Source organism: Rhamphochromis sp. 'chilingali', assembly GCF_963969265.1.
Source record: "Rhamphochromis sp. 'chilingali' genome assembly, chromosome: 4".
Classification (NCBI taxonomy): domain Eukaryota; kingdom Metazoa; phylum Chordata; class Actinopteri; order Cichliformes; family Cichlidae; genus Rhamphochromis; species Rhamphochromis sp. 'chilingali'.
Window position 1 is genome coordinate 32,385,736 of NC_137948.1, and position 13,599 is coordinate 32,399,334.

Genomic DNA, 13,599 nt, shown 5'->3' on the forward strand with positions numbered 1-13,599 from the left:
TAAAATAAAAATAAATAAAATAAATGTTCCCTTTAGAAATATATATTTTTTGCTCTTTAAAAATAGTTGTTTTTCTTTTTCAATCACTCATCCTAGAAGTAAGATTTACATGAAAAGAGAAACAAATTAAGTCTGAGTGAAAATGTACATTTTTTGCACTCTCTGGTCAACTGACTCAGTGAATCAAATGACTCAAAAAACCCGATTCACTTTGGTGAGTGACTCATTAAAACTCGATTCAGTAAAAAGAATCAAATTTACCATCACTACTCCACATCAGCCACGCCGCTTTGCTAGCTGGAACGCCGGTGTCGCCACATAAGGACGCTGTCATAGCCTGTCAATGACGTTGATTAGCTGCGTATGTACGAATGTGAATCGCATCATTGGCTGGACTATGGGATAAGGTGGCATCGTTCTAATCCCATATGGTAGCAGCCAGTCACTTACTGACTAACACTGCAAAACAGAATTGTTAAAGTTTTAATTTTAATTCCAATTCAAGTTAGATTTTTTTGTGCGCAACGCAGATTTTCTGTGTGCAGAGGCTGTGCCAGCAGTGCGCAATTGCGCACGCGCGCAGCTTAACATTGCTGATGGCTCTTTTTTGCTTCTCATCCTTCACCATCTTTCACATGATTCAGTTTATTTTGAAAAATCTCAACAGGATCTTGAGCTTTATTCTGAAAGGTGTATGTGGAAAATAAACAAGCGGACATGCGATGGTTTTGCCGTCGTTAATGCTAATGACAACGCATAAAAACAGGCGCTTGTCCGTCTGTAGTTTGGTTATATTAAATATAAGAGAAAGAGAGAACTTTAAGAAATTAATATAGCCACTACAGTGACCATCAAAACGGTGAAAAAATATTGCCATAAACAGTTTATTTTGCGACACCAGGAAACAAACGATAGCGTAAAATAAAACGATAGATGTTTTTATATCGTCATCCGATATATATCGTTATATCGAACAGCCCTAAATAAAACCACATTTCTGTAACATTAGTAATTCCTTTTGTGCGTAATTTTATATTATTGTTGATAATAAATTACTTAAAGTAGCAAAACAACCTGAAGAGCCAAAAAAAGCCGGCTCTTTTTGGTGAGCCAAGCCGAAATTCCCATCACTAGTACCGAGTGATTCGACTGAAAGGGAACCTAACTTAAGAAATGCACATACCTACATTCAATACAGGATAGGTAAGGTCAACTAGACATGAATGTTATAAGATTTCAATCTTTCAGAGATTCAGCATCTTGCCTGGTATTTTGGTAAAAAGTAGTTTATTATTTCCTTAAATTTGTCACCCACATAAAATTGGGTTTAGTTTCACTTGCAGGCTCCTGTTTTGAATCTGATGTTTATTATTTAGAGTGGTGTAGAGCTCTTTGTTCTGGCGGTATGTGATTTTAAGAAGGGTGAAATGGAAAGATGAATAAAAGAGCACTAAGCTCTCCTTTTATTAACTTGATAAAGTTTTGTTCCCCAGAATATTTACACTGTAGACATAAATTTGACTCTACTGACAAAGTTTTTCTCACACATGTGAAGGTCACAGCTGCTTTGGCAGGTAACTTTGGTCAGAACATTGACTCCACAGTCATTTCTGCCCTCGGCAGCCAAAGCACTGGCATGTCGCTGAATCAGATCAGCTCAATCAAACCCCAGGACTTAATAAACTCCATCGGCACTCTCTCCACTGTGACGAGCTGGAGCGAAGGCCAGGCCATGACCATCATCCAGTCTCTGCTGTCTTCGGGCATCATACAGGTTGCAGATTTTAGACTGAATCCTGACTTTAGAAAAATCAAAGTCATCTTTGTGGTCATGTTCACTTATGCGTGTGTTGCTTCCATCCTTTCCACCAGATCAACAGCTCATCATCGCTGATAAGTCTGGGCACTCTCATCATTGGTGTACCTTCCAGAGTGTTCTTGAGCATCTCTGGTAATCAGCTGATAAGTGCCTCCCAAACTCCTTCACTGGTGGCAAACCTCCTTTCTGGTCCTCAGATCATCCAGCAGGTCTTTGTCAGTCAGGTATGACAGGTTTTCTGTTATAACTTGAGCATGATTTGAACTGCACACTTCCATCAGCTGCTTTGGATAAAGATAGAAAGCTTTCCACAGAGAGTTAACTCACAATGCTTCCCATCTCCTCTCAGATCATATCAGTGAACACCAGCAGCGTGCAAGTGATCCAGAACGTTCCCAATGACCTGGCCACTGAGATCCCTCGATCCCTGCTGGTGGGCTTCTCCAGTAGCAACGACGTTATAACCATACTCAACAGAAAGGAATGGAAACCGCAGCAGGTAGAAGATGAAACCCTCAGCTTAGTTTTTATTGTCGTGTTGTGCTACATGCCTGTTATTACAGACTCTTTTTGTTTGTTTGTTTTGTTAGGCTGAATTGTTCTTTGAGTCGGTAGCTACAGAGAGCGCCTCTGCACAGCTGGGAGGTCCAAACAAGTGAGTTCAAATCAGTCTGGGAGCTCAATCAAATCAATCAAAACAACCTGCAAATGGGTTTGAGTAGAGCTAACAGTGTATATGTGTGTGTGTGTGTAGTTTGTCATCCTCTGTGCTTCAAGGGTTCACATGCACTGGAGTGAGGAACATTGGCAATGGGCAAGTCAAGAACCTGATCAAAGCCTGTCGGAGGTCAGGCAGCAGGAAGGTTAAACTAGTGGAGTCTCAGGTACAGTGTTCAAGGCATTTATGGGATATTTAAAATCTCCTTCATATCTGCTCAAATATTAAAAAGTGAACATATTGGACATCAAAGGAGTAAATAACAATTGTTTAAAACACACTTAAAACAATATATACATACCCTGTGAATCGGGTTATATAGATTACACCGTATATAACTCTGGCACATAGAGTTAGGGTAATAAATGTTTGAACAAAGATGCAATTTTTGCATGTTGCAGCTGCACACCACCACAGTGGATTAAAGTGCAGACTTCCAGCTTTGGTGGAGAAGGCAAATTACAAAAATGCGTTACCATCCAACAAGTCATGGAGCTTTCTTACACATGTTCTCCGTCATAAACGGGGACGATACAAGGTGCTAATTATTTTGCCTTTTTTTTTAATCAACAGCTGACCTGCATGTACACTTACATTAAAGACGATGCTGCCAACTTCAACCTCTACCCTCCAGATGTGCTGCTGTATTATGAGTAAGAATCCTGTCTGTTTGTTCTGAATTAAAGCTGAATGGTGGATGCTACAGCTTGTCACACTTGTGTTTCCTCTTGCAGTTACTCACTGGTGCCGCAGGCCAGCTGCAGGGCCTATTTCACAGAGTTGGGAAATGCAGACTTCTCTGTCTTCTCTGCAGCGCTCAGCTACAAGCGCACTGCCCTGTTTGAAAATGCAAAGAGCTGCTTGGTGAGTCCTCGAACCACACATCACTTCTTGAGCTCTAAAGATTAGATGTATTAATAATTGCATGAAATGGAAATAACTGTCATCACAATAAGGTTTTGTTTAATGTTTTGAGTTGAAATGAATTTCTGTTTCTTTTATTTTCAAAGGGCATAACAAACACAAGCTTAACTAAAGATGAAATATCAGTATTGGGAAACATGTGCTGCATCCTGGATGCGTCCTACATCCTAAACTCAGATTCATCCATCTTGGAAAATCTCAAAAGCTGCCCCAGCCTCACTTCTGCTCAAGCAGCTGCTGTTCAGGCTCGAATAACTAATGGCAACACAAGATATGGGTACGCAAAACGCTTCACCGCTGTGGCAGATTTTCATTCCTGTTTGTTTGTTTCCTTGTCAGCAGATTTACATTTTTACATTTGGCCCTTTCTGTCCTTCATAATAATAATCACCGTTCTGTTTTCGTGATAACCAGAGCTCCTTCAGTGTGGACTGAGCAAACTCTGAAAGACCTCGGGATGCTGCCGCTGTATATGTCTTCAACCTTCTATGATCACTTCAACACTGTGAGTAATACATGACCGCAAACATTTACATTTTTTGATTTTGGTTTCTGTTTTTTGCTGTTAACCTTGTTCTTTATGCGCATTTCCTTCTTTCCCTTTGTTCTTGTGAGCAGAAAACAAAGAACAACTACTTGAGGTACTTCCTGGGTGTTCTCAAGGAAAACAACGTGGACAGTCAGAAGATCGGGAAGCTGAAGAGCGCAATAAAGACGTCCCTTCCGGATGAGTCAAAGCGATCTCCAGGTTGGTTTCTTTCTGTCAACTGCTCGGTCCATGTATCAGAACAGGGATAGGCAACCTTTCTGATGATGAGTACCATCTAAAATTCCCTCAGAAGTCAGTGTGCCATATGATTGCATTAGCAATAAATTTAATAACACTCTATATTAACAGTTACACACTATATAGAACAACTTTATACAATTATATTTTGTCGCAGATGTTGGCAGCTATCAGCGAATAGTTATCAGGTATTTTGAAACAAAAAAAAAGACTTTTTATCCATAACAGTAAATGAACTGTACAACAGAAAATGCAAATGCTATTTATAGTCTCCTCACAACAATGATAAGAAAAATAAACTGGGCCAATATGGCATGTTTGTTAATACAGGGATACACATGTTAATGTGATCTCTGGTCTCCCACTCAGAGACACAGGTCTCCGAGTGACCTGTGAGACCCCATTGAAGAGCCATAGGCTGTGGATCTCTTAGGATCTCACTGTTGGGTTTGTAATAATAATGGATTGGATTTATATAGCGCTTTACAATGCCACTATTCATTCACTCTCGCATTCACACACTGGTGGAGGTAAGCTACGGTTGTAGCCACAGCTGCCCTGGGGCAGACTGACAGAAGCGAGGCTGCCATATCGCGCCATCGGCCAACACCAGTAGGCGGTAGGGTAAAGTGTCTTGCCCAAGGACACAACGACCAGGACAGAGAGCCCGGGAATCGAACCGGCGACCTTCCGGTTACAGATACGCTTCCCAACCCCCTGAGCCACGGTCGCCCACAAAGGTGGAACAGAATTGAAAATGGAATCGGAATCATGAAAATCTTATCAATACCCATCTCTACTTATGAATAAAATAAAGTTCACTATCAGTAACATCATAGCACCCACTCAGCTGTATAAAAACTCCGTCATGCTAGCTAGTACACAGTACGAGTTATTGCAACTGACGGTAAAAAGTCAGCACAACGAAAATAAACTGCACCTAAACTTGGTTTATATCTGACCCAGATAGACTGCAGGTCATAACTTCTTACCTGAAGTTCAGTTCACCTGACACTCGGACCGGCGGCCGCCTCGGGTCTCTCCTCCTCCTGACTCCCCTTTCCCTCATCCACCTGCTGGCCTCTGTGGAAGCTCCGTCATAGCCACCAAACAACTGAGTTATTTTTACACATCGACCAGCATCTGGCCAATCCACCACTTTCACTGTTTATAGCGTTGACAAAAAAAAAATCATCGGCCCATAAAAATGAAAAATCACCAGTCCAGCGATGGTGCCATCAGTTAACCCTTCTGGCACGCATGCTCAGGGTTGCCGACCCCTGTATTAGAATCCAAAGAGAATTTACTGTTTAACCAAAAATTGTTTCTCTTTCTGTGTTTCAGCCTGCACTTTGGGATTCATAACCCGTGTTACTATCGTTAATCTAACATTCCCCTTAAACTATGATATAAGTCAGTTCACCAGCTGCCTCAATTCCACCATTGTCAAAGACAACTTGGATGCCCTCGTTAACCAGGTGCAGGAGCAGAACTACACAAAGATTGTTCTCAGCAAGTTGCGAGAGGTAAGTGGCAAAAAACTCCTGGAGCCTATCCCAGCTGGCATAGATTTAGAGGCAGGTTAGGCCCCTCCTGGAGAGCAGGTTTAACACACAGAAGCATTCAGAAAAACATAACACACATTCTGACCTACGGTCAGTTTAAAATCAGTATTCGACCAAACCCCGTGCATGTTTTTGGACTTTGGAACGAAGCATGAGAACCAGCACAGACACAGGGAGGGCATGCAAAGTCCACAGCACTGACTACTTCCATTATTTAAGCCTTAAATTTTAACTCTGTGATACCATGTGTCATACATGGCTTTTGTGAGTCTTTAAGACCTCAACATCACCAGGTCAATTTTGTTTCTGCTGATAAACCTAAATAAATTGTAGAGGAATGTCAGATGTAGCAAAGATGATCCAAATGGAAGGTTCAATAAACACTCCACTTTAAAAAAAATATACATAATTTCCTGGCAATTACCTCATGATTCGGGCTTTACAAGGTTAAGTGATATCATCAGCATCTGACTGGGGTTTCTTCTCTCTTGGTCTCTTACTTTTTGTGGCTATTTATTTTTAAAATTCCACAGAAACACGTGAGGAAGTTAAATGATTAGAGTTTACAGTTTTTGCTGACGATCTTTTAGACGGTTAAGCATGAGTCTATACTTTTTTCAAACCCTAAATCCTTGTTTTGTTTTTGAGGTGTTTTTGCATTGTTTTGTTTGTTCTCAGCAGTTTTTCTCTTTGAATAGTTTGCTATCTAAATTTGAGTCTAAATATCTTCTGACCTTCCTAAATTTATAGGCTTACAGTGCCAGCGGCATCATCCCAGAAGATCAGGTTCAGATCTTAGGAGCAATGTCCCGTAGTGCAACAATGGAAGACATCAACATGTGGAGTATTATTCAGATCGACACACTCGCTTCTTTGATGGATGCTTCAAACGGGCCGTGGGACCCGGTTCTGGTGAGCAAACAGAAGAAAAAATCTGAACGTGAGCTTACTTTACATGCTTGTGTCTTCACACCGATGCTTGGTTCTCCTCATCAAGGCCAAAGCCATCATCTCCAAGTATCTGAGTGTAAAGGGGAACAGTCTCGGCAGTGTGGAGCTCAACGTCTTTAGAGGACCAAACCTGTGCGCCCTGGATGTTGTTGTTATCAGGAACATTTCGGTTGGAAGCATCAAGTAAGGCGTCAGAGCTGTGACTGTGCATGAGTGTGTGTGTGTTTGGAGGTTATTTTTACATCACATTAGCAGCAGGTAATATCTGAACAAGAACATGTTGGCTAAAGGTCTGTCAGGGATCCTGTACTTACAAAGGCAGGTGAACCCACATAAATCTCTAAATTATTATTTAGATAACTAGAAAAAAAAGTCTGATTTAATGATAAATAATGTTAAATGAATTCCATAAACTCAACACACCATTCCTGTGTGTTTTATCTCCTGCAGGAACGCCGATGCTCTGGACATATCCAGCTGCACCACTGAGAAAAAGCAAGAACTGTTTTCCCTCGCATATGAAGCATTTATCCCAATCACCCGCTCAAGCACTATCTCCACTACCAGTTACCAGCTCATACAATCTTACCTACGTAAGCAAACAGACCCACATTCACAAAAAACATCATTTAAACAGCTGAAAGTTAACGTAACTTTCATTTAATTAATTAAATTTTTATTAATTTTTTTCCATTCTTGCAGCGGGTGCAGATTTTAGGTTTATCCAAGACTTAGTGTCTGCCAATATCAGTATGGACGTCCCGACCTTCACTGGGCTGCTTGAGAGTGTTATACAGGTCAGTGCTGCATGTCTGCACTTTGAATTCTGAATTTTAGACTAATTTTGAAAAAAAAAAAAAGTTTATTTATTTATGTATTTGTGGGGTGGGGGTGGAGGGGTCTTGCATTATAGTTCCTCAATTTATTTACTTCGCTCAAACCATTAGACGGGGCTGATAAGTTGTAAAACTAAATTGTCCTTTTTTTTCTGTCAAAGAATAAAGTAAGTGTGTTTATTTGCTCATACGATAAAATGTGTCTGCTCTGTTCTCCATAGAACCTGACTGTTAGTGATGTTAAAGGTCTTCTTGGCACCAACCTCCCACTTTTGAAGTCATATGAAAATGTGACAGTGGTGCAAACCTGGATCAGTTCACAGTTTCAGTCTGAACTTAATGGCCTGGGAGTGGGGCTTACAGGAGGCAAGGTTAGCACCACCACCACTACACCGGGTACATCATCAACAACAACATCAGGGACAACTTCAACAACAACATCGGGGACAACTTCAACAACAACATCGGGGACAACTTCAACAACAAAATCAACAACTGGATCCAACAGCACCACGGGTAAGTATTACAAAAGGTAGCATTGGGTTAACCCTTGTGTGGTGTTCGTATTTTTGTTACTCAGCCAGTGTTCATGGGTCTGGTGGACCCGCTAGAGTTTTGGCTTTCCAAATTAACACTATCAAACAATTTTATGTTAAATTACTCAACAGATGTTTACTTCATCCCAATTACAAGACATATGAACAGCAAACATGGTTAATTTTTTCCCTTTACCTTTGTTAGATCACATTTATGAATTAATGTGCTTCTCGTTTTTCTTTTATATAAAATGTTATAAATAAATCAGTTATAATCAAGTGGAGTGAGTGGAAAGACACAACACATTTACACGTGAAAAAATAATTAATTGTTTAATTTTTCTTTTGACAAAAACTGAACACGGGTCTCACAGACCCGAACACCATACAAGGGTTAAAACATTCAAAGAACAACACCTCAGATAAAGCAGCAGTACCACATTTCAACATTTAATATAGCACACTGTCTGCACATAGAGCATTCTTGTGCAGGAAGAGTGTGGGCAGGAAGGGATTTGTGTTACAAGAAGTAAAGGAAACCAAAATAAAGCATGAAAACATGAAATGTTAAGCTAGCGGTGGACCTTCTGCTGCAGATGAAATCTTTCAATTGCTCATTTTAAGCATTTTTGTCTCATATCCTGCTGTTTTGTTATGAGTATGTAAAGATCATCTTACATCAGAAGCACTGACAAGAAAAAAAAACAAAACAAAAAACACATTGGTGGTGAAAGGGAACTTGGTTTTTACTTGCGAGATCTGCAGTGTGATTAATGATGGCAGCATGAAATACAGTAAATACTTAATATTTTCATATTATAAAAAAAATCCCAAGTCAGAAAAACTAGTACAAGCGCGCACTACAGCTCTGAATACAGCAAACTTGACATATTGATAGTGTAAAGATCACAACTTGATATGAAAAATGAAGATATTAAATATTTGGTTGACTACATACCACTGTTGTGAAATGAAAATGATACATTTTTAAATAATAATAATAATAATAGATACTTTATTGATCCCCATGGGGAAATTACTTGTTTTTCTCTGCATTTGACCCATTCACTCAGTGAAGCAGTGGGCAGCCCACTAAGCAGGCGCCCGGGGAGCAGTGTGTAGGGACGGTACCTTGCTCAGGGGTACCTCAGGGTAGCCGTTAAGTGGATTCGAACCGCCGACCTTCCGATCATGGGGTCGGCGGTGTTATAGGTGCACAAACACTAAGAACCATCGTATGTGGCTGCTAGGCAACATGATGACAACAAAAGACATGATGTAGATAAGAACCTTAAAGGGTCTGAGTTGTGCCTGTGTGCCCATTTTAGCTACTCAACTCCTGATCATGTAGGAATTTGCAGACAGACAGAGATTTGGTGTATCATAGTAAAATTTTCTTTATATATTTTTAATGATGGACAGTTGTTTTGCATACTATGCAAAATATTGTTCTACCTTTAGACAGAATTGGACCATATAAATAAATAAATTATAAAAGATGCTTAAAAAGAACTGGCAGTGATTAATCGAGCAGTGTCAGAGTTTTCTAAAAAGCCCACTTGTTGAGGCTTTTGTGTGGTTGATATGCTAGTGTTCCACAAATAATTCAGATAAAGAAATTAAATCAAGGGCAAAACGTTTTATTGGTCTCTAATGTGACTGTACGTTTCTTTCCAGGCAATGCTCCTCCAGTCCGAGACGCTGGCTTCTCTTTCTTCGCTCTTCTTGTACTCCTCATCACTTCTCAGTATGTTGTAATGTAAAGACAACTTTTCTCATGGAAGATTATTGGAATATGAATTATAAAATGGTAGATAACTGGATAAAGGCTTGAAATAATTTTTTTGTTTTAATTTATCATTAATAGAAGGAAATAATGTTAAACAGAAGGGCATTTGCTTCGTTCCTTGTAACGCTCGCTATGAACAAAATAGTGCAGGTGCAATAAGACAAATTGTAAATGATGTATTTTTGATTATTAAATCTTCCTGAAACCTTTTCATGAACTATTTCTAAGGTCATATTTTTGCTTTATTTGTTTTCTATTTTTTTTATTGCTCCATTTAAATTAAGATATTTAAAAGGATGAGGACTCAACAGAAAAATGACAGGTTCGGGTGACGGGTAACAGTTTTCATGATAGCTCTTTCTTTATTCAGTCTTACTATGAAAATGTATTTGAGAGATCAATAATAAACACATTTTAAACAGCCTTAAAACAGTCATTGGAGCTCGTTATTTGGTGTCAGTGTTTTAATATTCAAAGGTTTTGAGAGAGAAATTGTTAAAAAGGTCGCCTAATTTCATTTGTACACCAACAGCAAATTAGTCACGAGATTATCAGTTATTCAATTATAAGGAAATGTTCATTAGTGTCACCTTTTGTAAGTGTGTTTTGTTTGCAAAAAGCCATGTATAAATTGATGCAGGTCTTTGAGTTATAAGCGTTTATACACCCCAAGTACAGTCTTGCAGATAGGACAGGTGTGCTTGGCATCCTTCAGGCGGTCCACACAGAATGGGATGAGGCAGCAGCCTAAAACAAAGCTGGAAATGACAGCAGCGATGGTCAGATTTATTTACTCATATCCTTTTTCTTTTCTTTTTTTTTTTAACCTTCAAAGATCCATTCATTCATTCATTCATTCATTCATGTAAGGTCATATTTTGTCACCATATCAGGACATGTGGCAGCAGATATCATATTTCAGTTTTTGGACATACTTTTCAAAAAATGAAATTGTCATTTTTACATTTATCAGGTCCGACAGATTCAAAACAGCTAGGATCAATTAAAAATGTATCCCAAACAAGAGCTTGGACCTCAGTTTAAAAGCAAGTATCTGCACATGTGCATCCAGCCTTTGTGTATTTTTCAGTCAGTTTCTCGTAATTACGCTTGGTTTATTTTTAGCAGCTAGTTTAAACATGCTGGCCCACTGGTATGATGCCACAACTGTGACAAATAAAAAACATAGGGACACCAGTAAACATGCAACCATCCACAGAAGAGGAATCACCTTTACTTCGCCAGGGTTTTCAACGTGTGGTGCTCACTTTAAAAAAAAATATTGGCACACCAACAGAAGTTTAATAACTAAAACCAAACATCTCCTTCTTCTTTCTATCACTGCACCACCAGCTGTGGCACTGTGGTGCTATAGCAATGTTTTTAAGTCTTAGTGTTATTTCAGTATTGTGCACGTTGGCATAAATTTTAATATGCACATAGTGGGAGAGTAATTCTACATCACTCAGTAATTTAAGTAAAACAACATTGAAGGATTGATCCAACTTGCATATCTGCAGCTGGAGGCTGTTAGCTTAGCTTAAACAGCTAATGCTATTGTTTGCTCTCCCTATGCATTCATGTACTAAACAACTAGAGGAATTACAGGAAAGATTCCTTTAAGATGAAATGAATAGGATCAGACTAGCATCAGATTCCAGCACCAACACTGATCTAAAAAACACTGTATCTGTGAGAGCTCAACGGCTTGACAGATTAATACCATCCATTGCTAAAAACTCACTCACTCACTGCAGTGACATTAATCTTTAGTCCAGCTTTTGCATGTTTTCACTTCCAAACAGTTTCCATGAGGTTTTCCAGCCACAGTGTGAGGAGCTGTATGAAATCTGTAAAATTATTTTATTGGCATAGTGAAGCAAACAATGCTTGAACTATTCTTACCCACAGAAGAAGAGCCCTCCACAGAAAATGTAAGTGAGCAAACCAGCAGAGTAGTCCACCTTGGAGAGGACTATCTGATGGCAGTTAGGACAGGCGATCTGAACCGGGCTGTCTCCCAGTGGACCGACCGTAGCTGCAGAAAAACAAGGATAGAGAGCACCAAAAGAGCAAATGCAAAAACAAATCAGGTTTTTAAATAAAATCACCAGAAATTAGAGCTCAGCTTTAAGAGTAACACGGACTACATAAATACAGACTGTATGGCACAAACTCACCAACAGGAACTTGTGCATTTGCCATTTTTCCTGTGTACACACATTAAAAAATGTGCATTTCAAGATAAAAACTTAAGAAAATGATCAAAGCTGTCCTAAATGTAAAAAAAAAAAAAGTCTGAATAACACAAAGATATTCAGTGTTAGACTTGATCTGTGAGTTAAAGCAGAGTACTTACAGTTTGGGGGGGGGGCCGGATATGTGACCACAGCGAGAAGAGGTTTCAGTGCAGAGCTGAAAGGGCTACCTTCACCGTCAGCCTCCTTTACTTAATAAGTCATGAGATCCTTGGACTCTCAGTGTGAGCCTCACTGACCCACCCTTTTTCTGACTACCATCAGTGTAGTCTTATTCCTGTGTACATGCAGTTCTGCTGCTACACCAATAACTTGGTGTAGTGTTGTAGTGTATCTGTAGTGTATCATATCTGCTGCGAAGTGCAAAAGTATGCAACGAGAGCTAAACGATGCAAAAAGATATGAAAGAGACATTTCTGAGGAGACTGCTGCACAAAACCAGTAACTGAAGCCACATAATCCTGCATTCAGAGTGAAATTAGCAGCACATGTTCCCGCTGCTCCAAATTAAATGAGACGTTTAACCACTGGTGAGCGCAGCAATGTTGAATTCATGCTCATACAGTGTCATATCTGTTCTGCATTTATAAAGCCACATTCTAAAACTTGTGCAACAGCATCATTTCATGCCAAATGTTCCCTTACACACGTGTGGTTGTCATTGGAAACTGAGAGAATTTAAATGCAGATTGAATGTGTAACAAGTAGGTAGATGGAGCGAAAAATAAAAAATGATCAGTTGTTGAACAGTTATTCAAGTAATGTGATCAAAACACATAAATGATCCCAGATCTGGGACAAATATGGATTTACAAACAAACCCTGGATCCCAAATTTAGAATCAGTCGTGTCCAGGTTACAGATTAACCCCAGGACACACTGACAACGGCTTTGATGAACTCAAGAGGGAGTTTAAATTAAAAAGTAAAGACTTTTAAAGACTTCAGATTTTATCAAATTAGATAACAACTAGAAATATCTCAAGAGGAAAATGCAGTAATAAATATCTTGATTGAAGCACACAAGCAGATCAACGTACCTCTAAATCATACCAGGGTCTTCACAAAGAGAAAGGTCGATCCAAATAGGGGGGGAAAAAGTCATCAACTTTTGGGAAATTTCAGGGGAAAAAAATCCTAGGATATGAAATCCCTAAACATGTACTAAAGCTTTGGATAATAAAAGATGATGTTTGTGTAAATTTTTAGTCATTGCTGGTCAAACAAAACAATCCAGAAATAAATAATACACTAATAACAAGAACCAACACAAACTTGACTCTAAATGTTAAACAGTGGATGAAGGAGCCATAACCTGAAGTAATCACTTATTACTACAATGATCAGAAAATGAAGGGATAAAACACACGGTCCGAGGCCAGAGCCAGATATGCCACAAGTCAGTTACACTTTACAT

General features: G+C 39.3%; 1 protein-coding gene across 1 annotated transcript in view; it reads left to right on the forward strand.

Annotated features, from left to right (window-relative positions):
- Positions 1–10,344, forward strand: part of mslnb (mesothelin b) — a 53,513-nt gene extending 43,169 nt beyond the window's left edge. Inside the window, exons 81-97 of the mRNA XM_080881199.1 lie at positions 1,556–1,774; positions 1,873–2,043; positions 2,169–2,318; positions 2,410–2,474; positions 2,574–2,703; positions 3,111–3,190; positions 3,272–3,401; positions 3,548–3,738; positions 3,876–3,966; positions 4,080–4,209; positions 5,593–5,774; positions 6,564–6,725; positions 6,811–6,947; positions 7,215–7,357; positions 7,467–7,561; positions 7,822–8,116; positions 9,814–10,344. Coding sequence (XP_080737325.1) covers positions 1,556–1,774; positions 1,873–2,043; positions 2,169–2,318; positions 2,410–2,474; positions 2,574–2,703; positions 3,111–3,190; positions 3,272–3,401; positions 3,548–3,738; positions 3,876–3,966; positions 4,080–4,209; positions 5,593–5,774; positions 6,564–6,725; positions 6,811–6,947; positions 7,215–7,357; positions 7,467–7,561; positions 7,822–8,116; positions 9,814–9,899 — 2,457 coding nt within the window. The 3' untranslated portion in view covers positions 9,900–10,344. The remainder of the gene's footprint in view (positions 1–1,555; positions 1,775–1,872; positions 2,044–2,168; positions 2,319–2,409; positions 2,475–2,573; positions 2,704–3,110; positions 3,191–3,271; positions 3,402–3,547; positions 3,739–3,875; positions 3,967–4,079; positions 4,210–5,592; positions 5,775–6,563; positions 6,726–6,810; positions 6,948–7,214; positions 7,358–7,466; positions 7,562–7,821; positions 8,117–9,813) is intronic.
- Positions 10,345–13,599: the final 3,255 nt, after the last annotated feature.